The sequence below is a fragment of the Chionomys nivalis genome, chromosome 3 (assembly GCF_950005125.1).
Source record: "Chionomys nivalis chromosome 3, mChiNiv1.1, whole genome shotgun sequence".
Lineage (NCBI taxonomy): Eukaryota > Metazoa > Chordata > Mammalia > Rodentia > Cricetidae > Chionomys > Chionomys nivalis.
In genome coordinates, this window is record NC_080088.1 from 334,670 (window position 1) to 358,041 (window position 23,372).

A 23,372-nucleotide genomic window follows, 5' to 3' on the forward strand; every position below is an offset into this window, starting at 1 on the left:
AATCTGACCATTATACAGGCTATACGTGCCTTGACTGTCATACTGCACCCCGTAAGTATGCAGATGTTATAATCTAAACTCATCTCGTGCACGTGAATGCCAAGGGAGAGCAGTGTCCTGGTTGCTCTGCTCTCAGCAACTGTTGCTAGTCTTGGCTTTCTTTTTTTAAATGAGCCAATAAATTCATGTAGAATACCTCCTAAAAAGTGGAGTATGAGGGTGGCTGATGGGGGATCAGAGGACTTAGGCTCACTGATGTCCCTGGTGCTGCTGATGGAAAGAAGGTAGCTGTGAGCCCTGGCCCTTTGCAGTGTCACTGAGCCCCATCTCCCCAAGCTTAGCAGTCTGAAGCAGGATATGACTGTCCAGTTGCAGCTTGACGTTGATGAGAATGGAAGTACAGTTCTGGTCATTGTCTAAAAATGTTAGGAATTCTGGTTACTATTTGCAAAGGTTCTTTTTCTCAGTTTACAAGGCACAAAGAGACTTCATTTGAGTTGTCTCTACAGGTACTTGCATGTTGCCTTTCACACCTGTATCAAGTAGTGGGCAAGTGGATCCCCTGCACTACCAGCCAGGGCTGGGAGTCCCAACTTTGGGGTACACATGCTATGAAACCAGATCCCATTCCCTCTCCACACTAACATGCCCACATATGGAAATGGATCAGTCTTCCCTTTCACAGGAGACTGTGAAAGTTACCCTGACCTGATGCACTGTAGTAGTTACTAACCACCAAAGACCTCAGGACTGATCTGTAAAGGAAACCTTTTCTCAGAGCATGAACGGCTGTGAGATGTCACAGTGCCTATACCAAGTACCCCAGAAGAGCTTTGGGTTAGATGAGGAATGAAAACACCTGCTTGTTGTAAGTGAGACATGGGTTGTCTGTGAGATGTGGCCACAGTTTAAGCTTAGGACCGGCTATCCTTTAGGCAGGTTGTTAGTCTCAGCACATTGCCATGCTGCTTCTGGGTGAGACTCCATACCTGAGAGTCTTGCATGCTGTCAGAGTTGATCGACTGTTGGAAGGAAGCAGTGCATTGGAGTCAGTCCAGGGCTGTTACCACCAAGGTATTGCCCAAGCTGTGAGAGTGTATAATGGCAAGTGAAAGAAAGGTCTCGTAGTTGTTGGTAAACTGAGATCCTTGTCAGTTAATTTACCATTCCTTGTGTGGGTAAGCAAAGACTTGATGCATTAAAAAATAAAAGCTAATACAGCCTTGCTTCATTTCATCACAGGCAGCATTAGCCACGTGTGTGTGGCCCAGCTGAATGAGCCTGCACAGCAGTTCATCAGCACCCTAGTGAGAAACACTACAGACCTCTCTTGGGAGGAGGAATTGACCTTGTGAGTACAGCCTGCATCCTCAGGGGCCTGGTGACCACAGCCAGGTCTGCTCAAGATGGACAGACCCTGGAGTCGTTGCATAGTACTATTTATACTAAAGATTAATTAAATGAAAGCAAGCCCTGAGTGTTTGAAAGACAGCCAGCCTTATGTCCAACATGAACTTCTTTTTAAAGGCAGTTCTGGGCATCACCTTTCTCCTCATTCCCTGTTATGATGAAGGGCCTGTTAAGGGAATCCCTGCTTCCCTTAGCAGCCAGTCACCCAGAGTGGAAGGAAATCTCCAACTAATGCCAACCTCTGGTGTGAAAAATAGAAAAAGGACATGCAAAACCACTTATAAATCACAATGTAAAGATCCTAACTAATACATGCCATCACATAAGATCCAGAATACATTAAATATTAAAATACATATGTTTGGAAGCTGTGGCTCTGGTCAAGGGCATCGGCTGCTCTTGCAAAGGGTTTGGGTTTGGTTCATTGTAACCATATGGCAGCTCATAACCATTCCAGGTGATGGATGCCCTCTTCTGGTCTCTGCAGGAGCCAAGCATGCATGTGGTATACATACATGCAGGCAAAACCTTTGAACACAAAAATCAATCTAAAAAAAAGTTTGACTAGCCATTCTAGCATAAATAAATTAATAAATCCAAGCCAGATTTGGTAGTACAATGTTTTCAATCCTAGTACCTGGAAAGTAGAGGTAGGCAGATCTCTTGAGTTCAAGGTCAGCTTGGTTTACATACTAAGTTTCAGGCAGCCAGAGCTATGTAGAGAGCCTGCCTCAAAATAAATAAATAAATAAATCTACTTGAGTTTGCACCAGAAATATAAAGGTGGCTTGATATAAGAAAATCTGCTGAGCCGGGTGGTGGTGGCGCACGCCTTTAATCCCAGCACTCGGGAGGCAGAGGCAGGCGGATCTCTGGGAGTTTGAGGCCAGCCTGGTCTACAAGAGCTAGTTCCGGGATGGGCACCAAAGCTACAGAGAAACCCTGTCTCGAAAAACCAAGAAAGAAAGAAAGAAAGAAAGAGAGAGAGAGAGAGAGAGAGAGAGAGAGAGAGAGAAAGAAAGAAAAGAAAAGAAAAGAAAATCTGTCAATAACTTCCACTTTGTCACTAGATAGATCATAGGAAGAAGTAAACTTCCTGCCTTCACATCTTCCCCAAAGACAGTTTGTAGAGTTTAATACTGGTTCCCAGTTTTAAAACACAGATCCTTCTGTAATAGGAGTTTAAAATCTCACGGTGAATGATCAGTCCCAGGAGCAGACCACTGGCATCAGGACAGGGATGGTCCAAAAGAACTGGTTAATGCACTTAAGAGAAGGAAATGACAGAAGAGATGGCAGATCTCGGAGAGGGGGACAGTGAGTAAAGACACTGCTGCCAAGCCTGACACCCTGAGTTCGATTCTCAGGACCCACTTGATGAAGAGAACCAACTCTAACTAGCTGTGCTCTGACCTCCAACTGTGTGAGGATGTTAATCTCGGCTTGTTTTCTAGAAACAACTCTAGTTTTAAATTCTATTTTTATAGTCCTCAATCTGTAAGGACTTGGCTGAATAAAATTCCTTAAGGTCAAGGCAACTGAGCACAAGCATCTGTCAGAAATGAAGTTGTTCTGCAGTCTGTGAAAATCACCTAAAGCTGTTAAAGGTGATGGTGGAAATAGCATGAGAACAGGAATACTACATGTGTCTCAAGTAAAAGGCATCTTAGAAAGGAGGAGGGAGGTTTGTTGGATATTCTGTGTTCTGTACTCACTTAATTACACATAGTCGTTGTTTTTAAATGGTAACAATGACGTCTGACTTTTAATTTAATAAAAATTAACCTAATGAAATCAAGGTCTCCATGGCTGATGTATTTATTAGCTTGTCTAATATACGTCTTGTCATGAAGGGTCTTCCATGGATCCCCTCTGAAAGGCCAGTCCCTGTACATCAGTGGCTATCTATGAACTGTCAGGCTGCAGGCAGTCTGCCTTTTAGGACTGATAACTCTGTGTTCCTTTGCATAATTAAAAATATACACTGGGCCGGGCGGTGGTGGCGCACGCCTTTAATCCCAGCACTCGGGAGGCAGAGGCAGGCGGATCTCTGTGAGTTCGAGACCAGCCTGGTCTACAAGAGCTAGTTCCAGGACAGGCTCCAAAACCACAGAGAAACCCTGTCTCGAAAAAACTTAAAAAATAAATAAATAAATAAATAAATATACACTGGAGGGGCCCAGCCTGGTAGCATTGAGCTTTGAAGTATTCACAGGGCTTTGTTCTTTCCACAGTGAACTGAACGCCAAATCTAAGGAGCTGCTCTTGCAGATCTCAGAGAATGGGTGCTCTCCAGAAGGTGGGTGGAGGATGCTCCAGACTAGCGCCCTGACCTGGACTCTGGAACGGGGAGGGGAGAAACTGCAAAGGAGGTGGCCCCCTCTGCTGAATCACAGGTCTCCCAGTGAAATGTTTGGTACACAGTCAAACGTCAATAATGGCTTTCATTTTGAGGACATGCTTGTCTGGTTTTTAAATTTTTTCCCCTTGTTTTTGTGTATAAGAGTGTTTTACGTGTATGTCTGTGCACTGTGCGCATGTGGTGCCTTCAGAGATCATAAGAAGGCGTCAGAGTCTCCAAGACAGAGTTTCAGATGTTTGTGAGCTGCCACATGGTGCCTCAGAACTGAATTTAGGTCTTCTAGAAGAGCAGCCAGTGCTCTTAGTACTGATTCATCTCTTGTGTGCCTGTTTCTTCAAATTTAGAATCTTTCTTCGATAATTTTTAGTTCAGAGGAGCAATTTTAAACCATTTTATACTTAATGGACTCCCTTCAATTTATTTATTTATTTATTTATTTATTTATTTATTTATTTATTTATTTAAGATTTCTGCCTCCTCCCTGCCACCGCCTCCCATTTCCCTCCCCCTCCCCCAATCAACTCCCCCTCCTTCAGCAGCCCGAAGAGCAGTCAGGGTTCCCTACCTTGTGGGAAATTCAAGGATCTCCCACCTCCTTCCAGGTCTAGTAAGGTGAGCATCCAAACAGCCTAGGCTCCCACAAAGCCAGTATGTGCAGTAGGATCAAAACCCAGTGCCATTGTTCTTGACTTCTCAGCAGCCCTCATTGACCGCTATGTTCAGCGAGTCCGGTTTTATCCTGTGCTTTTTTTAGACCCAGTCCAGCTGGCCTTGGTGAGTTCCCAATAGAACATCCCCATTGTCTCAGTGTGTGGGTGCACCCCTCACAGTCCTGAGTTCCTTCAATTTTAAATTAAAAAAAAAAAATAGTAACAAGCCAGGCAGTGGTGGTCACACCTTTAATCCCAGCACTCAGGAGGCAGAGGCAGGCAGATCGCTGTGGCTTTGAGGCTAGCCTGGTCTACAGATCTAGTCCAGAACAGCCAGGGCTACACAGAGAAACCCTGTCTCAAAAAACAAACAAAAAAATGAAAAGAAAAAAACTGAAACAAACTTTACCAACATAGCCATGGCAGCCCCTTTCCTAATACCTCTCTCTATAAGTTTCAGCTGTTTCCCTATAGAATAAGCCCCTTGGGCTTAATTTAAAGTATACACATGATTCAGACACAGGAAAGCAACAATTGAGGGTAAAGTCACCAACATAAACGTGGGCTTGAGTGTGCACTTTGGTATACATTGGTAGTGCCAATGTTTGCTAGATTCTTCTGTTTTTACATTTAGTGCTGTGTCTGTATAGGTCAGAGGACAACTTGCAGGAGGAGTTAGTTCTCTCCTTCCCATCTTGTGGGTCTATCAGGCATGGTGACAAGTACCTTTACCTGATGAGCCATCTCACTGGCTCTTAAATTAGTTTTTCTTTTTGTGGTGCTGGGCTTTAAGTGTTGTACTACTAAGTTACATTCTCAGACCTCTTGGGTGTTTTAAAAGCCATGTGAACATTAAAATTGGGAAGGAAGAGACCATTGGCTTATCTAGCTGTGCCACTGAGTTTCTTTGTGATCTCCTGAAGGGAAGCTGGAAGACAGGTGACTGACCAGGTGATCCTGCCCTAGTTACCTTCAAGAGGTCTGTGCAAGCCTCTTTGAGTCTGCCATCTTTAGATGCCTGCATTAGTAGTAAGAAAAACCTTCTTTGAGTGAATATATGTGAGACACCCTGCATTAGGCTGCCATTGGCTTCTCGTCCTTCCTGGTTCATGCTCCTGGTGACTTAACCCCCTCCATTCCCGGTTAGCCTGATGGAGCCTCTGAAAACTCTGCGCAGCTTTACAGATGCCGTGCAGAGTGTGCCCATGCAGCCTGTGTTTATATTCTTGTTCTGAATATTTGCCCTGTTGCCCATAATCTTTATGTTCGGTTAGCTATTGCACCCCATCTGTCTCCCTTTTCCTCCTTTCTCATCCTGTCTCTCCCTCTTTCTTACTCTTGCTTTTCACACGCAGGCACATATTTGAGAATAGGTCACTGTCGTTATGACCCTGACCCCTCCATCCTCCCATACATGCTTTGCCCAGGGCATTCAGTAGCTTCTTCATTTTTGTTGATGCCATTCCCCCTCCCATCCCCCACTGCCCCACTGTTTTCCTGTTCTTGTCAGTGGTTCAGGGATGGTTGACGCAGTTCCACACTCTGTGTGGTTTAGAAATTGCTCTGCCAAACATGGCAGAAGTTGCTCTGGAATTCCTGCAGTCTCTTTTTATTTGGTAACACTTGATTGGCACTGTGTAGTGGAGCTAACGGGACATCCCTTAGGGTGTATGACTGTGGAAACATCACCATTGCTCCTTTTTGTCTTCCACTCTAGGTCTGCTGGGAACAACAACCATTCACCTAGACTTATTTAGGAAGCAGCCTAATGGCCCACAGACGTTCAGACTGGTCAGCGGGACAGAGCCTGACAGCTTGGTGTTAGGTTCAGTCACCGCAGAGGTATGATAACATGTTCTGCTACAGTTCTGTCTCCTGCCTGCCTCAGCTCGCTGTTACTTCCATCTGACATGCTAAGCTCACCCAGGAAGCCCTCTTCTCAGCACAGCCTTCAGGCTCAGGTAGACACATCTTGCCACAACTGGCTTAATCTGGCTACTGTAGGAGATGACCTTTCCTAGTGTCATTTCAGCTAACCCAGCTGCCTTCCTTTTAAAAATTCCTCTTCTGAGTCATGCTTAGACTTTGATGAGTTTGAGCTTTGCTCTTCTGAGTCTTTGTCAGTCCGGGTTGATAAAACAAACAAAAAACCCTAAGGAACATAGGTGAAGTAGCGGAAACCAGTATACCACTGTTAAGTCAACTTGTTGCTGTTATCTTCAGAGTCTATCCATATCTGCAGGTTCAAGTTGCAGCTTGTGCCAGCCAACCTGAAAATATTTAACAACAAAAAAACCACTCAAACTGCATCATATTGAACATGTACAGACATTTTTTTCTTATCACAATCCCATGGGCAGGACAGAAAAATAGCTAGTCCCTTGCATTTGTATCATATTTAGTATGAGGAGTCCTATAGAAATCATTAATACACCAGGAAAGGAAATGGCTATTCTGTGCTCTCATGACACCATGTTCTGTGAGGGGCTCATTTGTGGGTATGGATCCAGTGAGTGTGGGAAGCAACTGTCCATGGAAGCCTTGGCTCTACTGTGTTTCAAAATAAATGTCTATCTTTGCCACAGTTTTCTTACATAGAACCTGGTGAGCCAAAGTCCTGGCCCACTCCTGTTTCTGCTGCAAAGATAGAAAAGGACCGTACGGTGATGCCATGTGGGACTGTGGTCACCACTGTTACTGCTGTGAAGACCAAGCCTCGCTTTGACACTGGGAGGGCATCCCCTCTGAGCTCAGGTGAGACCCCAGAGTGCAATCTCATTGCAGGAGATGCACAGGTTCTCATCCTCTGTGGGGTGGGTCTCATCCTGCAGCACTGAGCATTGTAAGCTGCAGCACCAAGCTTTGACATGAAAAGAAAGACATTGGGATTGAGCAGTTATTTTTATACTCTATGAAAAACAGTTGGTAACGAGCCAGGCATGATGACAAATGCCTTTAATTCCAGCAGTTAGGAAGCAGAGGCAGGTGGCTCTCTGTGAATTCCAGGATAGCCAGGGCTACAAGACCCTGTGTCAAAAGAGAAAGTGGTTAAGGGGCAGAGATGAGGTTCTGCCTGGAAGGTTCGCTAAAGATGCATGCAGTCTGGTTCTAAGACTCCAGCCACATGGGACTCATGATGGTTAAAAGTCTAGTTAGTTGAATGTAAAACACTGCTGATAAGACGACATGATGTAGGACTGAGGATGTGGCTCAGTTGGGTAGCGTTGGCCTAACATGGATGGGTCCCCAGCATTGATTGTATCAAGTAGGCATAATGGCACACATTTGTAATCGCAGCACAGGGGAAGTGGAGGTAGGAGGATCAGGAATTCAAGGTCATTCTTGCCTAATGTGAAATTTAAGGCCAGCCTAGGATATATGATGCTGTGTCTCAAAAAAAAAAAAAGAGGTAGTTTTGTTTTAATGGGAGCAGCACTGACCTTTCTATTGCAATGTAGCTGGGCATTGTTGGGAGACAGGGAGAATGAAAAACACATTTTATTGGTATATTGTTTCTGTTTGTGTAAAGGAATTATCTTCCCAAAGTAGCTCCCTTGGCACAGATCAGGGACCCACAATTCACATGAGAACTCCAGTTTCATTAAAATGGCTCTGAATTTTTACTCCAGTTTAGACTCCCAGCTGTACTTTTGCCAACATGGTAAAAGAATTCAGAGGGTATAAATCTTAAAACCCAGCCCTGGCCAGTAACAACTGCAGGGCCTCAAGGTGCAATACCTTCTAGAATCTTCTCACCTTCTAGAATCTTCTCACCTTCTAGAATCTTCTGTTGGGTGTTCGCATGCCCTTGGTGATAGAGTCTTGTTCTTACAGAGTCCCCCGTGAGGACACCCATCAAGGTGAAGGTCATTGAGAAGGACATCTCTGTCCAGGCTATTTCGTGCCACAGTGCTCCCGTCAGCAAGACGTTCTCCTCTTCAGACACAGGTAAGGTGTGATCTGTTCTCCATTTCTGCACTTCTGAGCGTTAGGAGTGAAGGTTTTCTTTACTATCTTTGGGGAGTCTTTGTTTTAGTTGCAAATAGAAAGTTAAAGAGGAGCTGGGACTGTCAGAGGAAGGAAGATGGAAGACAGAGCAGGGTCCCTGCTAGGTCTGTGGAGCACTTTAACAAAACAAGCAGGTCACGGGGCCCCACTTTGTAACTTTCTGAAAGCTATCTTTCCTATCATTTGGCACATGGGTGATGTCAGTACCATTGGATAGGCAACACAGGGAATAACATGGGCTGGACACTGTGATTGGTTTATACTGTGTGCTCAAGAACTTGAGAACAATTTCTGAGCTCTCTGGGTGTTTCTTTTAGCTATTTTTGTATAGCTGCGGTGAACAGCTGACAGGCACAGCTTCATGGTGGGAAAGATTGTTTCAGCTCCAGTTTCAATCCATCATTGTGGGGGAAGGGGGAACATGGCATTTTAAACATGTCATGGAGTCAGTATTGCTTAGCCCAGGAAGTAAAAAGATTCTAAAATCAGGGGCCAGGCTATACCCTTCAAACGCCTGTCCCTAGTGTCAAATGTCTGCCAGTGAAGCCTCCACTTTCTAAAGGTTCCACAGTCTCCCAGAATAGTGCCACTGGCTGGGGAACAAGTGTTTAGAACATGAGCCTGTGGGAGACATTTGATATCTAAGCCATAGTATTACACCCTGATTCCAAAGGTTCATAGTCGTCTTATAATGCAAAATGCATTTGGGCCAACTTCAAGAATACTCATAAACTCAATAGTTCCAACATTGTTCAAGGATCGGATGTAAGTCTAGAGTTTTGTTTTTGAGACTCAGGACAGTCCCTTAGCTGTGAGCCCCTGTAAAATCAAAAGGAAAGTCATGCATTTCTAGACTACAAAGGTACAGAGTAAATGTTCCCATTCTAGAAGGGAGAAATGGGAGGATGGAAGGAGAGATTAGACTAGAGGGAGACTGAACCTCAGCAAGGCACTGGGTGCTCTGGCCCTGTGTGGCCTGAAATGCTCGTGGTGGAATGATCTGAGTACCAACAGACACAGAGTTCCACTCCTGTGGTCTTGCCATTTGCAGCCCATGTGGCCTCTCTGGGGCTAGCTCTACCTACAGCTTTCCTTGGGAGATGCCCCATGATCCAGGGGTCTCTACTGCAGCTTAGCCTTCATCCTCGGAGACTCTGCCCTATGAGATGCTCCTTACAGGAAACACAACCCTGAATTACACGGCCTCACAAGCTTTCCTAATCTAGGCATATTTCCTTTCATATTCCATAATTCTTGTATACTGCATGTATGAAAATCTCGTACCATGTGGTCAACACTAAGTTTCACCCATTGCTTCTTACGTATCATGACCACAGTGACTTCTGAGTGTCTGTGTGGGTGACCTGTGACAACACTTCTCTAAGCAGCCCCATTCAAGCAGGGTGCCCTGCAGCTATGTCCTTTAAAGAGAACTCTTTCAAATGAGCAAGCAGTTTTATGTGCTGGAGCCTGTGATGTCTGGGGCCTCACCAAATCCCGAAATGCACTAAAAGCATCCTCTGCATCCCAGTGCAAACTATTTGACTTCTTCCTTAGATAACTATGGCAACCTGTCACACTTGCTTTGGCAGGTTGAGATGTTTTTCTTTATTGGTCAAATAGTTTATTTTCCCTATCTCGCTGCTGTGATTTTTATTCTGACTCCACAGTAAGCCTGACTAAAGCAGTCAGCCATAACCATACCATAGCCTGAATGCTGTGCTGCCTTGAATTACTTTGGAATTCAGCTTCTTTATAATTTCCAGAAATAGTTTAAATATAGGCAAATTCTGTACCAAAATATGTACATTTGTGTTCTGGCCACCCAGACCCAAATAATCACACAGAAATTATATGCTTCATGTATATGTCTAGCTAGCTCTTACATCTTAAATTAACCCATTTCTATTAATCTGTGTATCACCACAAGACTGTGACCTGCCAGTAAGATTCTGTGTTCTGGTGTCTTTCTCCTTTGGCAGCTACATGGCGTCTCTCTTACTCCACCTACTCTCTCTCTATATCTCTGTTCGGATTTCCTGCCTGGCTCTACTCTGCCAAGCCATTGGCCATAACAGCTTTATTCATCAACCAATAAAGCAACACATGTAGAGAAGGACATCATCTCCCCTTTTCTGTATAATTAAAAAGGAAGGCTTAAACTTTATAGTAAAATTACATATAACAAAACAGGTATCAAGCAAGAAATACAGTTACAGTATTTCTTTATGAGTCTAAATTTTCATATCTAATTTATCTTTTATCATAACTAAGGAAAACTATATAACTGTCTTCAACTCCAGCAAAGACCCCAGAAGGATATAATATTATCTAAGTTAACAGGAAGTGCATTGTAAGCAACTTCCAAAACTGTAGAATTGACAAGAGACATCTTACTGCCTGGACAGTCACCCAAAGTTTTTCTATAATGTTGGGGCACCTATCTTTAGCCTACAGACCCATAGTATCTGGCAGACTTTTTCACGAAGCAGGAAATTTGAAAGACTGCTCTGCCTGTATTGGCAGTTTGTCAGTCACTTTCTTCTGTGTCCTGTAGAATGCCTGGCAGTTTCCTCTGTGAAACAGGAACCCCGAAGGACCATCTTGTCTTTTGGAAAATTTAGCAGTCATTTTTCTGTAGGTCCTGCATGTCCAGTTCATACAGCATACTATCAAGCAGTCCAGGCAAGAGCAGTTTCTTGCCCAAATGGCTAGCAAACTCCATAAGGAGCCTCTTTAATGCTCATCATCCTCTTGAAGTAGGTTGGTACTACCAGGAGCAGATGTGTCTCATTGTCGTGAAAGTCCTAGGTTAACATTTAAATGCCATATTCTATAGGTCTTTGAAAGGTTTGAAGAATACCTACCCATGAAAACTAACATGACTACAAGTTTGACTGTTATAAAAGGCTATCTATTTACCTATAATTTTTAATTATACAGTACATTTTTAATGAGCTGTATAAACATGCCTTAAACAGGAGTAGAAATATGAATATAACAAAATTGACCTTAAATTGTATCAATAAACCAAAGTCCATCCCAGTGCAAAGTATTTATCTCTATATCATATCCCCCTTATTGTTTTAAAAATTGATTGTGACCATTAATCAATTATAATCAATCCTTTTAAAATAAAAATAAACATTTATAAATAGTCATTTTGGAAATTTGGGCATTGTTTTCTCCAAACTGCTTCCTGCTGTTTGTTAGGCAAAGTATTTTTAGGGTTCATGGAGACAATTCAGGTGGAATCCTGTTCCATTGAACCACATTAGCCTGGAAGGAATCCACAGGTTCTCATCTTCTGTGGAAACAAAAGCAGAACCTCTTTTCCAAAGCAATATATTCTTTTTTTAAAAGTTTTTTTAGATTTATTTATTTATTTATTTATTTATTTATTATATATGCAACATGCCAGAAGAGGGCACCAGATCTCATTCTAGATGGCTGTGAGCCACCATGTGGTTGCTGGGAATTGAACTCAGGACCTCTGGAAGAGCAGTCAGTGCTCTTAACCTCTGAGCCATCTCTCCAGCCCCCAAAGCAATATATTCTTAAATTCAAAATTTGAAGTCAAGATACCTTTATGTTGGTTTAACTTAGCAGTCCCCAGAATCAAATGTCTCTCTGCAGTCAAAAAAATCAAAGAAAACACAATAATATACATAATCCAGACTCTCTGTATATTTTCCATCTTTATGTGATTTACTATTTTACTCTATTTTTAATATTTAATTATCTTTGCTTCTTTAATCTGTTAATTTCTGTACTCTTGTCTATACTTTTTTTACTCTCTCCCAAGCCTATGTACATATTTTAAACACACTGTGACCTGTTCAGAGGTTTATTTTTGTCTAAGTCTGTCTTTATCACATATATGTAATCATTTCCTGACCAGGAGTGTCTTTTTCTTTTAATTCCTAAGTGGGTATGGCTAGGACCAACTCCATGGCCTTGCCTGTTGGCTCTGCCCCATCCAACATGGTGGAGGTATATTCATTGCTTCTGTGGGCCATGCTCACTGCCTCAGCTCCAGGAGTGCAGCAGGTCTATGTCACGATTAACTGAAACCATATCCAGCACACTGCTCACAAACCCCATTTAAGTGCAGGACCTCCCAAAAGAGCCAGAGTTCCTGCTACCAGCTTGAACAGGAATCTGGTTCTTAAAGGAGCCAGCGGTGCAGTTTTTGCTGCTAAGGCCAAGTCAGGAAGCCTTCTCTTAAAGGAATCATACCTCTGCTCACTGCCAGCAAACTGAACCTATCTGAAAAAAAATGCTGCTACCAAGAAGCTTAACTCTGTTCTTTTGTGTCTTTAATTCCTTCCCAAGCTCTCTCAGGTTTTATGTGGATGTAGCTGGTCCACATTGGTGCCATTTTGTAATCATACCAAAGAATTCCACAATATCCTGAAATGGAGTATAACAAAGGTTTATTTATTTGGGGATAAACTCAGTAAGAATAGCAATCCACAATCCTCTCTGTGCACTGGGAACTGGAGCCAAAACCAGCAGCAAAGAGAGCTGGGCACGCTTCTCGTCTGCCTTTATAGTACATGAGACCACACCCAAAGTGGGCTGGTGTCTTAAAGGCTATTGGCTGAAGGAGTTTCTACCACAAAAATGTGGCACAAATAGTCTCTAGTCCTTTCTCAGTGGAGTCCTTGTTCCTATCCCAAACAGCAGAAGCTCAGTCTCACTGACTGCATTTCTCTCAGCACTCAGATCTCCACACACCCACAGGAATGAACCCAAGGCTTACTTACAGTGTTCTAGGGCTTTTCTTCCTTTTTAAAAATTATATTTTTATTTATTTTTGATAATGTCATACTTATATACAAGATATATTGTATCTTGATCATAGCTCCCCACAGCTCCCCACTCCCCCTCTTCTCAGTTCTTCCCTAACACAAACACCTCCCACCCCCATGTCTTACTCTTTTTATAACCTACTGGGTCCCTGCATATATGGGGACATCTATCTATTGGAGCATGGGTAACCCACTAGTGACTAAAACCCCTGAAGAAAAATGACTTCCCCTCCCCCAGCAGCCATCAATTTCTAGTAGCTCTTCAGATATAAACCCACTCATCCATGTTGAATATTGTGGCTTGATCTTGTGTAAGTAATCACTGCTGCTGTGACTTAATGAGTGTGATGGCCATTTCCTATCCAGAGGACAGCATTTTATAGCACTCTTTCCTACCCTGTATCTCCTCTTTCCTCTCCTTCTTCCAGAATGTTCCCTCAGCCTTGGGGAAGTTACTTGTTCTCAGCATTTTTATTAGTTATGAGTCTCTGCTTAAAGGGGGTGGGCTTCTCTGAAAAGCAGTTGAGATTAACACTAGTCTATGGATATGAACAAATTTTTGACACCATGTCTATTTAGCAAAATAACAATAGAGGGCTCCTTCTCGTTGTTTTGTTTTTTTCTTTTACCAGTTTATACGATCAGGAGTAAATTCCTATGCAACAGACTTCAAATCCAATCAGAAGCAGTTGGGTTATTTCATAGTAGCCATGGCACTATTGTGCTAGTAGATACATCTTGCCTGTTAGGTCAGTATCATAGGGTGCAGGGTCTACTGCTGGGTAAGCCCATTGATTCTTTTTCTCCCCCAGCAGCCTGCATAGCACCTTCCAGCAGGGAGGAAGTTTTCAGGTCAGTTCCAGATTTATCTGTGTTCTAAGCGAAAGTGTGTGGTGTCTTCAGCAATAGGTCTTACCTTCTAGTTATGGTGGGCAGCAAGAGCAATGGCAGTAGCCTGTGTCATTTGGGAGCCTCTAGAGCTTCTGGAAGGGTTTTTCTAGTCCACATTTCCAAATTCTCCCATGTTTTTCCCACAAGCTATTTCCAAAGACCTAAGAACCACATATCCAGGTTTGGCAGAAGCAACAACCTCACTTCTCCGCTACCAATTTTCTGGATTAGTTATTTTGTATATTTTGTATCACTGTTACCAAGGAAGCTGACAGAAACAGTGTAATGGGGGAAAAATTGTTTTGGCTCACTGTTTCAAGAGTAAATTCATGTTAACCAGAGTGTGTAATAGAGCCTACTCACATCATGGCCCACCAGGAAGCAGAGAGGGAGCTCTGGAACCAAGGCCTGGGCCTTGACATTCAGTGGCAGTGGTTCCATCCCTGAAGATATTATAACCTCCAGAGTAGCACCCTCATCTGGGAAGCAGGCCCTTTAAACACTGTGGGGGACATTTCACATTCAAGCTGTATCAGTATCAATTCTCCAATTTTAGGATTGTTTTCATGTAATCCACATCTTGAAGATACATTTCCCTTTCTATAAGTCAGTGTGGGGACTTAAGTTTTATCTCCAACATCCACTTAAAAATCGGGAGTGGCCAAACAAGTCTATAAGCCTAGCTCTGGGGACGTAGAAAAAAAAAAGGTCCCTGGGGCTTGCTGGCAGCCAATCTGAACCAATTGGTGAGCTCCAAATTCAATGAAAAACTGTGTCTCAAAAAACAAAATGGAGATCTGTTAAGAAGAGATCCATTGTCAACTTCTGGCCCCTACCCATGTGCACAGAATTGAATGAATACATACATATGCACACACAGAGACACATGCATACACACATACAACATGCACACATACTCATACACACAAATGTGGCTTATAAACATCACAGAAAGTGTCAAGGTTTTAGGAATTTTGTGCCAGGCACTAGGCAAGACTAAGTGTGTCACTGACTGTGGAAACCAGACCCTGTGACCTGCGGCCATGGCCATTCTTAAAGCATTTTTGTTGTATTTGTTTTTTCATTTGCTTCTCTAGTCCTGGAAATCAAACCCAGGGCCTTGTGCATACTCTGTAAGTATCTATCATTGAGCTACACCACCATCCCTCTTTGTCATGTTTAATTTTGCCTTAGCAGAACAGTGTAAACTTTAAGTACACGTTTTCTGAGGGAGAGACTCCATTAAGCACCTCCACTCCGCCACCTGCCTGATAGCCTGGCATCATTTTCCTTGTCAAGTGGAGATTATTTTTTAAAAATAAAACAAAAAGAGAGAAGAACTTGCCTCACGGAACGTGCAGGCTCTGTCAGCAGTACTTGGTATATTTATGACACAGGAAGGGCCAGCTCTTAATTGCTTTTATTAGCTGCCTGTAATTAGTGTTGTGTGTCAGCTACCTTTGGGAGGGAGAGTTGTGTGCCTTTGTGAGGCAAATTTTTCCCAGTGTTTAAAGAATTTCTTCTTTTTTCTTTTACTTTCTTTTTGTTGTGTGTGTGTGTGCGTGTGTGTGTCAGTTACTGCATGCATGTGGAGGTCAAGGGGACAACCTGCAGGCATCTGTTCTCTCCTTCCCCCCACTGGGTCCCAGGGATCAAATTCAAGTTAGAGAGTCCGACATGGTGCCTTTACTCACTGTACCATCTCATCCACCTACAGTTTATTTGGTTTTTGTCTACTGGCTTTTGCCACTTTGCATAGTCTTCTTGACAAAAAGTAATCAACTCGTAAACAGTAAAACTCGAGTTTTACGCAGACACATCATTGAGTAGCTCATAACTGCGGGGAGTAGATGATGATGACCCTCCCTCGTTTCTAAAGATGAAGTTTTACAGGACCTAGACCTTGCCTATTCATTTACGTTTGGCTCCTGGCTGCTTCTGCTCTATGGAGAGATGAGTTGCAATACCTCAACCCCTTCCTTTATCCCTCTTTCTCCAAAATGTTTGACATCCTCTGCTTATAGACCATTCGTGCCCCCTCCTCTGGGAGTTCCCTCCGAGCCTTTTAATCTTGCTACTGAACTCAGTGCTTCCTTCTCCTGGCAGAGCTACTGGTGCTGAATGGCTCAGATCCTGTGGCTGAAGTTGCCATTAGGCAGCTCAGTGAATCCTCAAAGCTGAAGCTGAAGTCCCCACGGAAGAAAAGTACCATCATCATTTCAGGGGTCTCCAAGGTAGGTGAAGGCAGCACCCCAGTCCCTCATCCACCCAGATGGTCCCCTCTACAGAGTCTAATACAGTTCCTTCCCACCAGAGAGGTAGTTACTTTGGGACCACAGTAGTCATTTCTCCTGTTGACACAGGAAGGTAGCAGCCATCTGCTTAGTGATGCTCTGAGGCTTGGGAGCTTGGTAAGTCATTTCTGGAATGATTACTAAGAGAGAAAGAAAAGCACATGGTACAGGCTCTACCTCGCTGCCTCCCAAGTTCATTTTTTCCATATTACTCATTTCCAAAACATTTAAATATTTTATAATAAATATGTATATTCCTTTTCATTACTGATAGAAACAAAGATTGTTCTGCAGAATGTTCTAATTCAGCTCCCCTGCTCTTCCACTCTATGGTAACTTTTGAGGAGCAGAAGGAGGGTGTGAACTGCCTCTGTTTGCAGCCATGCCCCTGGAGCACAGAGCAGGCTAGATCTTCATTGCCAAGGGCCATGGGAGAAACTCTGGTTCTTTCTAGACATTTCCAAATGTAGATGGAGAGAGAGCACTGCAGTAAGCTACAGATTCGGTAGTTGTAGCCATGACTAGGGAGGATGGTTGGGTCTTACAAGGCAGGCAGGAGAGCATGCTGGAAATCACTCTCTTAGTTGCTGGCAGGTGCCAGTGATGAGTCATGATAGGTAGTGATATACACAGTATTGTGAGTATCCTGGATCCAGGACTTCAAAAGAAAGCTCATGATGACCTTGAACACCAAGGCAGGGGGGAGTCTCTTGGCTTCTTCAGTCGCCAGAGTATGAGGGGCAGATCTCTGGGGCCAACAAGGCCAAATAGTGGAAGCTTTTATTCAGTCTGGGTTAGTAAGCAAGACCCATGATCATCTCTCTACTTTCTGGCTTTGTCTCAGAATCATCAGATGATCTTCATATTTAATACCTGTAGGCCACTTTGATTATTAGTTTTTATTGGCATACAGAATGTTGTATTGGTATCATACCATGCACTTCTGTAAGCTGGTTCATCTGTCAGCTGTCACTTAGCAAAGCTACTTGTGTGACTGCCACCCAGGTTGAGAACAGCCTGGGTGCTGCGTCTTTCAGTCATTCCTGTTGAGCCACTGTCCCAGCTTTCCACATTACCTATTAGTTTAGTGCCTGTAACTTTACAAACAAATACAGTCCTTAAGAGGACCCATCATCTTCTGGTTAATCTCTACTTTGAGATAGAAAGGTGCTTAGTAACAAAAGTGTAAAAGACTCAATCTGCCCAAGTTTATGCTCTTTGCTGAACTATACTTTATCTACTTTGAAGAAAGTGATAGTCCTTGCCACTCACCTTCTGGGGTTCCCTTACTGATAGGTGTGCAGTAGGAAGTGTGTTAACTCTTCTCCAGCACCCTCAGCCTGTGCCCTCCAGACCACCTCTGGATGCCTTGTGGCTCTCTGTCTTGGCTAAGATGGAAACGTATTTTAGAAGCATTTACCATGTAGTACAGGGGCCTTTGGGGGCTAGCTGTCCTTGCTACTGCTTGATATTTCTAGTCAGAAAGCCTTGGGAGGCGATATTCAGGTGGTGTCAAACCCTCTTTGTCTTCCATGTGCTCTTGTTACATCCTTGGGCTGGTTTTTCATTTGCCCTGTTGTACATCTCCCCTGACAGACCTCACTGTCTCAGGACCACAGTGCTGCCCTCATGCTGAACTATGCAGCTTCTATGGACAGCACCAACCAAGGGGATGCCCCATCCACTCTGTGCCCTCAGGAGGCAGTTGTAGCCTCTTCCACCTCCCCACCTGAAGATGAGCCAGCCCAGGCCCTACCTGCCCTCAAGCCTAGAGAGGATGATCTAGACTCCTGGGACCTGGAGAAGGAAATCCCAGCAGCAGCATGGAGCGGTCCAGCCCTACAGGAACCGGATGGGGACGAACTGTCAGAGAACTCTTTGAGTGCTTCAGAGCTTGGAGCCATCAAGAAGCATAAAGGTACCCGTTCCCAAGCCCCCCAGCTTCTCGCTTGGGCTTCCCTCTCTATGTCGTTGCTCCCACACTGGCCTCCCTTCCTTTTTTCCTCTCTGAGGCTGTCCTGGCTTCATCCCCTCCCTCCCAGTATGCTCAGACACTGAGAGCTGGAAGGCAGGTAGGAAGCCTGTTTGTGAGCAGCTGGGGCTTCATCTTCTCATCTGGGGCCACTGTGTTTTCATGCCTCCAAGCACCCTCCCTGTCTGGCTCTCTCCATCTGGAAACAGCTATCTAAGGCATCAGAGTACCACCAGGAGTTAGGTGCCATAGTGTCCAGGGACAGAGCAAAGTGAGCAGAGATTGGCATCTAACCTTACTTGCTCCTCTAAGTCTCTTCCTCCAACTAGAACCAAACCAGACCTCACTACCTGGAATCAGCAAGATCTACAAGGCAAGAATCCCCCCCAGAATAACTACTCACTGACTTGATACATACATAGTAAGAAGTCATTTGCTAGCACAATCAGTTTGTTTTCCCCTTGAGCAATGAACCTTTCAGAGCCTGGCATTTCTTGGGGGTGGACACTTGGACCTAGACCTTGTCTCACCTTTGGGAACAGACTCACTGAGCTTCACCTCTAAGACCTAGAGACCATCCCTAATATCCACATCCTCAAAAAAATGAGTGCTGAAAGAGGCACCTGAGTCAACCCAGGAGCTGTGGTGGAACTCAGTATCCACTCCTAACTCTGCCTTGTATCTGGGGCTCCAAGGCCCATTTACCTCCAGCAGATTTCTCAGGACCCTCTTGGAGTTCACTGGGCAAAAAGCTTAGCCATCCCAGGTGTTAAGAATCCTGGCCAACTACTTCTGCTAGAGACAGGTGGGGTCTTCTGCTGGGCAATTTTGCCTCATGGAGGACATAGGTGATGTTTGCAGACAGCTGTGGTGTCATAGCCAGGAAAAGTAGTACTATTGGCCTCTATGGGGTAGAAGCTACAGGTACCACACTCTTTAGGGAGCATGGCACAGACACCACCACACAGTGGAACACAAATCCCAGGTGCTGAGGTTAAGCTATTGCTGTTTAGCTTCTTGCCTGTGGACTTGTGCCCTTTACCAAATGGATAGGGGGAGGAATTGAACATTAAAAGAGGAAAGAGAGAAAGAGGGTGTTCCTGGGGAAGATTTCATATCACCCCAGCCTCTGTTTCCCACAGCTTGGCCTTGGGGACCCTCGGTTGAACACTGTATCCTCTCTGGGTGAGCTGTGTCCCAGGGTATCAGGGGGACTGTCTGCTGACTACCCCATGTGCATACTCTGACCTGAACTTTGTTCTGGGATCATAGAAGCCTCTGGAAGGTTGCTGGGAAAGTCAGTGAGCAGGGGAGAACAAGGAATACTAGGGTATATCCTGTCCTCTACTTGTTTGAGTTAATAGTCTATATATTCATGTCCCTGCAGAACCCAAAGCTCCCTCTGTGCCCTCCAGGTTTCTAAGAGATGCCAAGCCTACCACCCCTGAGCATCCACCCACCACTCCTTTTCTTCCTTCAAGCCTTTCCTGCTCCTGCTACCTTTGGTATCCCTTGGGGTATCCTCCTTGCTGTGCACCTAACATCCTTCTCCCTTCACTGGCCAGACGGATGAATGCCTCTTAGGAGTCTGGATGTCTGTCACATCTTCTGGGGGCTGGAAAAGCCTCTTTGCATGAGAGCTTCCCCAGAGGCTGGGCATTGGGGGAGGTCCAAGCATGTTTGACTGATCTGGGAGCTGAGGTTGAACCTGCCCTCGGGTACTTGAAATGCCTTGACCTAAAGTTTTCTGAAAGAGAGTATTTGGCAACATATTAAAAAATTATTTTGTAGAGCTCAGGCATGGTAGCGCACGCCTTTAATACCAGCACTTGGGAGACAGAGGCAGGGGAATCTCTGAGTTTAAGGCTAACCTGGTATATATGGTGAATTCCAGGCCAACCAGAACTAAATGGTGGAACCTTGTTTTGAGTGTGTGGTGGGGGAAAGGGGGGACTAGGGAGATGCTCAGTGGGCAAAGTGTTTACTATGCAAGCATGAAGAAACAAGTTCAGATTCCCAGCACCCATGGAAAAAATATACATCCGTAATCCCAGTACTAATGGGAGACAAAGACATAAGGATCCCGGGAGCTCTCTCTAGCCAGACTAGCCAGTCAGTGAGCTGCAGGATTAGTGGGGTATTCTGTCAAAAACTGTGGTGGAGAAAAATAGAGGAAGAGACCTCATATTAACCTCTAACCCCCACACAGATGTATAGGTGACTACACCTGCAATCCCCCCCCACCACCACCACCACACACATACGCTTAGTCTTTATCCTGCAGTTTCTAGAAGTTTTGTACTTAGCCTGAGATGTTGGCAGAATGTTAAATAAGTCTAAGCTGGGTTGTCAATCCATTTCATTTCATGATATTTTTTTCAATACTGGTACTACAGGAAATGGCTTGGTGGGGTTTAGTTGTTTTTTTGTTTGTTTTTGTTTTTTAAATTTATTTTATGTGAGTGTTTTTTTAAAATTTATTTATATGGGTGTTTTGCCTGGATTTATATCTGGGTACCACTTGCATGCCTTCAGAGGTCAGAAAATAGTATCCCATTCCCTGGAATTGGAATTATAGGTGGTTGTAGGCTACCATGTGGGTGCTGGGAATGGAACCTGGGTCCTCTAGAAGAGCAGCCAGTGTTCGTAACCTCTTTTTTAAATTTTACATACCAATCCCAGTTCTCACTCCCTCCCCTCCTCCCATTTCCTTCACCTATCCCCCACCCCACCCCACCATCCATTCCTCAGAGAGGGTAAGGCACATTGCTTTGGGGAAGGTCCAAGGCCCTCCCTACTGTATCTGGGCTGAGCAAGGTATCCATTCAAAGAGAACAGGTTCCAAAAAAGCCAGTACGAGCAGTAGGGATAAATCCTGGTGCCACTGCCAGTGGCCCTGCAGTCTGCCCCAGCCATACAACTGTCACCCACATTCAGAGGACTAGTTTGGACCTATGCTGTTTCCTTCCCTGTCCGGCTGGAGTTGGTGAGTGTACTCTCTCATAAGTGGATACTAGCTGTAAAGCAAAGGACATTGAGCCTCTACAGTTCATGATCAGAGAGAAGCTAAGTAGCAAAGTGAATCCTGAAAAACATACATAGATCCACCTGGAAAGGGGAAGTAGACAAGATGGCCTGACAAAGTTGGGATATGAGGGTGGGGGAGTAGGGAGGACGGAAGGGGAAGATGAGGGGAGAAGTGGGGAAGAGAACTTGAGGGAACAGGATGGTCTAGATGGAGGAAGGGCAGAGATGTGAGCAAGGAAAGAGATATCTTGATTGAAGGAGCCATTATGTGGCTAGCAAGAAACCTGGCACTAGAGAAATTCCCAGGAATCCACAAGGATGACCCCAGCTAAGACCCTAAGCAATAGAGGAGAAGGTGCCCAAAGTGGCCTTGCCCTGTAGTCAGACTGATGAATATCTTAAATATCACCAAAGAACCTTCATCCAGCAACTGATGGGAACAGAGCAGAGACCTGCATCGGAGCACTGGACTGAGCTCCCAAAGTCCAGTTGAAGAGTGGGAGAAGTGAGAATATGAGCAAAGAGGTCAAGACCGTGATGGGTTCACCCACCGAAACAGTTTACCTGAGCTCTTAACTTCTTAGCCATCTCTACAGCCCCCAGGGATTGGTTTTAAACCAAGATTTACATATGACTTGTAAACCATCTGCATTTTCTAGTATAGTTAGGAGAGTGTTGGAGGCTTTGGATTTCCATGGAACTGGAATTCTCCTGGACTCTTGCTGAATGGGAATTTATATATTATGATATTTCCCAAATTCAATTTAAGTTTTTATTTTATTTTATTTTATTTTTATTTTCTAGACAGGTTTCCCTGTAGTTTTTGGTGCCTGTCCTGGAACTAGCTCTTGTAGAACAGGCTGGTTTCAAACTCACAGAGATCCACCTGCCTCTGCCTCCCAAGTGCGCCACCACTGCCCAGCTATTTTAGGTTCTAAAAGCACTGGCAGGACTAGAGATGTAGCTCAGTGGTACAGTGCTTTGTATGGCATGCATGAAGTCCTGGGTTTGTTCCCAGCACTTGAAAAGAAAGTACTGCTGCAGCTGTGTGATAATAAGCCCACTGGAACTGTGCAAATGGGTCTGGGTGGTAAATTTTGTCCTGTGTTCATCACAAAGGTCCTTAGAAAGATTTGAGAAAAGAAACGTTGCCAAATATCTTGGATGGCAACCTTGCATGTGTACATGTGTGTGCTTAAAAATGCATATACATGTACATGCATGTACAAATATGAGCTGACTGCCCATGTTCACATATGTATGTATATACGCATGTAATGTATGTGCATGTGTGTATGAGTCTGTGCTTGTGTGTGCATGTATACAAGTGTGAGCATGTGTGTGCATCAGTGTACTCAGGTGTGCATGTGAATGCGTGTGTGAGCATGTGTGTGCACTGTGATATAATGACTCCAAGCTCTAACTTTCATTCTGACTCTGTTCTTGCGTGCTTTTCTTTTTGCCTCTCAACATCTCTGCATCTCGTGCTCATTCCCTTTAACTTAAGAGGATCACTATGCCAACCAGAATTAATTATCTGCACAGTAAGTTATTTTTCATGTTGCATTTTTAAAACATTCTGTGTAATTGACTATGTAGAGAGTGCCAGCAAAGTGAGGGTTTCCCACTGCCTGACCTTTCCTGTGGCTGGTTTTCTGTGTTTTTGACTTCTAAGTAAATTGTCACCTTCATCAATCATCAGACAGGACACTTCCTCTGTCCTCTGATGGTGCAAAGCCACCCTGCTGTGATGGCTTCACCTGGGCAGCCTGGCTGGGATGAGGGAGCCTGGCAGAGCTTTACTGATTTCTTGTCTCTTGAGTTGTCTCTTCTATGCATGGTCTGTCTGAGACTTCTTTTGAGATCTGAGGTTGCTTTTGGACACCAGAGAACATACTTTCAGGTTGCCAGGGCCATTGTCTTCCTACATGCAGATTTTAATAC

At 44.3% G+C, this 23,372-nt stretch overlaps 1 protein-coding gene across 3 annotated transcripts in view; it reads left to right on the forward strand.

The window, feature by feature from the left end:
- The window catches only part of C2cd2 (C2 calcium dependent domain containing 2), a 74,981-nt gene that overhangs the window by 42,419 nt on the left and 9,190 nt on the right, over positions 1-23,372 (forward strand). For 2 of the 3 annotated variants that reach the window (XM_057765318.1, XM_057765319.1), the window contains 7 exons: positions 1,243-1,351; positions 3,645-3,709; positions 6,140-6,264; positions 7,008-7,176; positions 8,257-8,370; positions 16,242-16,369; positions 18,026-18,347. In XM_057765318.1, coding sequence (XP_057621301.1) covers positions 1,243-1,351; positions 3,645-3,709; positions 6,140-6,264; positions 7,008-7,176; positions 8,257-8,370; positions 16,242-16,369; positions 18,026-18,347 — 1,032 coding nt within the window. Of the gene's footprint in view, positions 1-1,242; positions 1,352-3,644; positions 3,710-6,139; positions 6,265-7,007; positions 7,177-8,256; positions 8,371-16,241; positions 16,370-18,025; positions 18,348-22,937; positions 22,973-23,372 lie in introns of all 3 variants that reach the window. The other variant, XM_057765321.1, reaches the window with a different exon arrangement.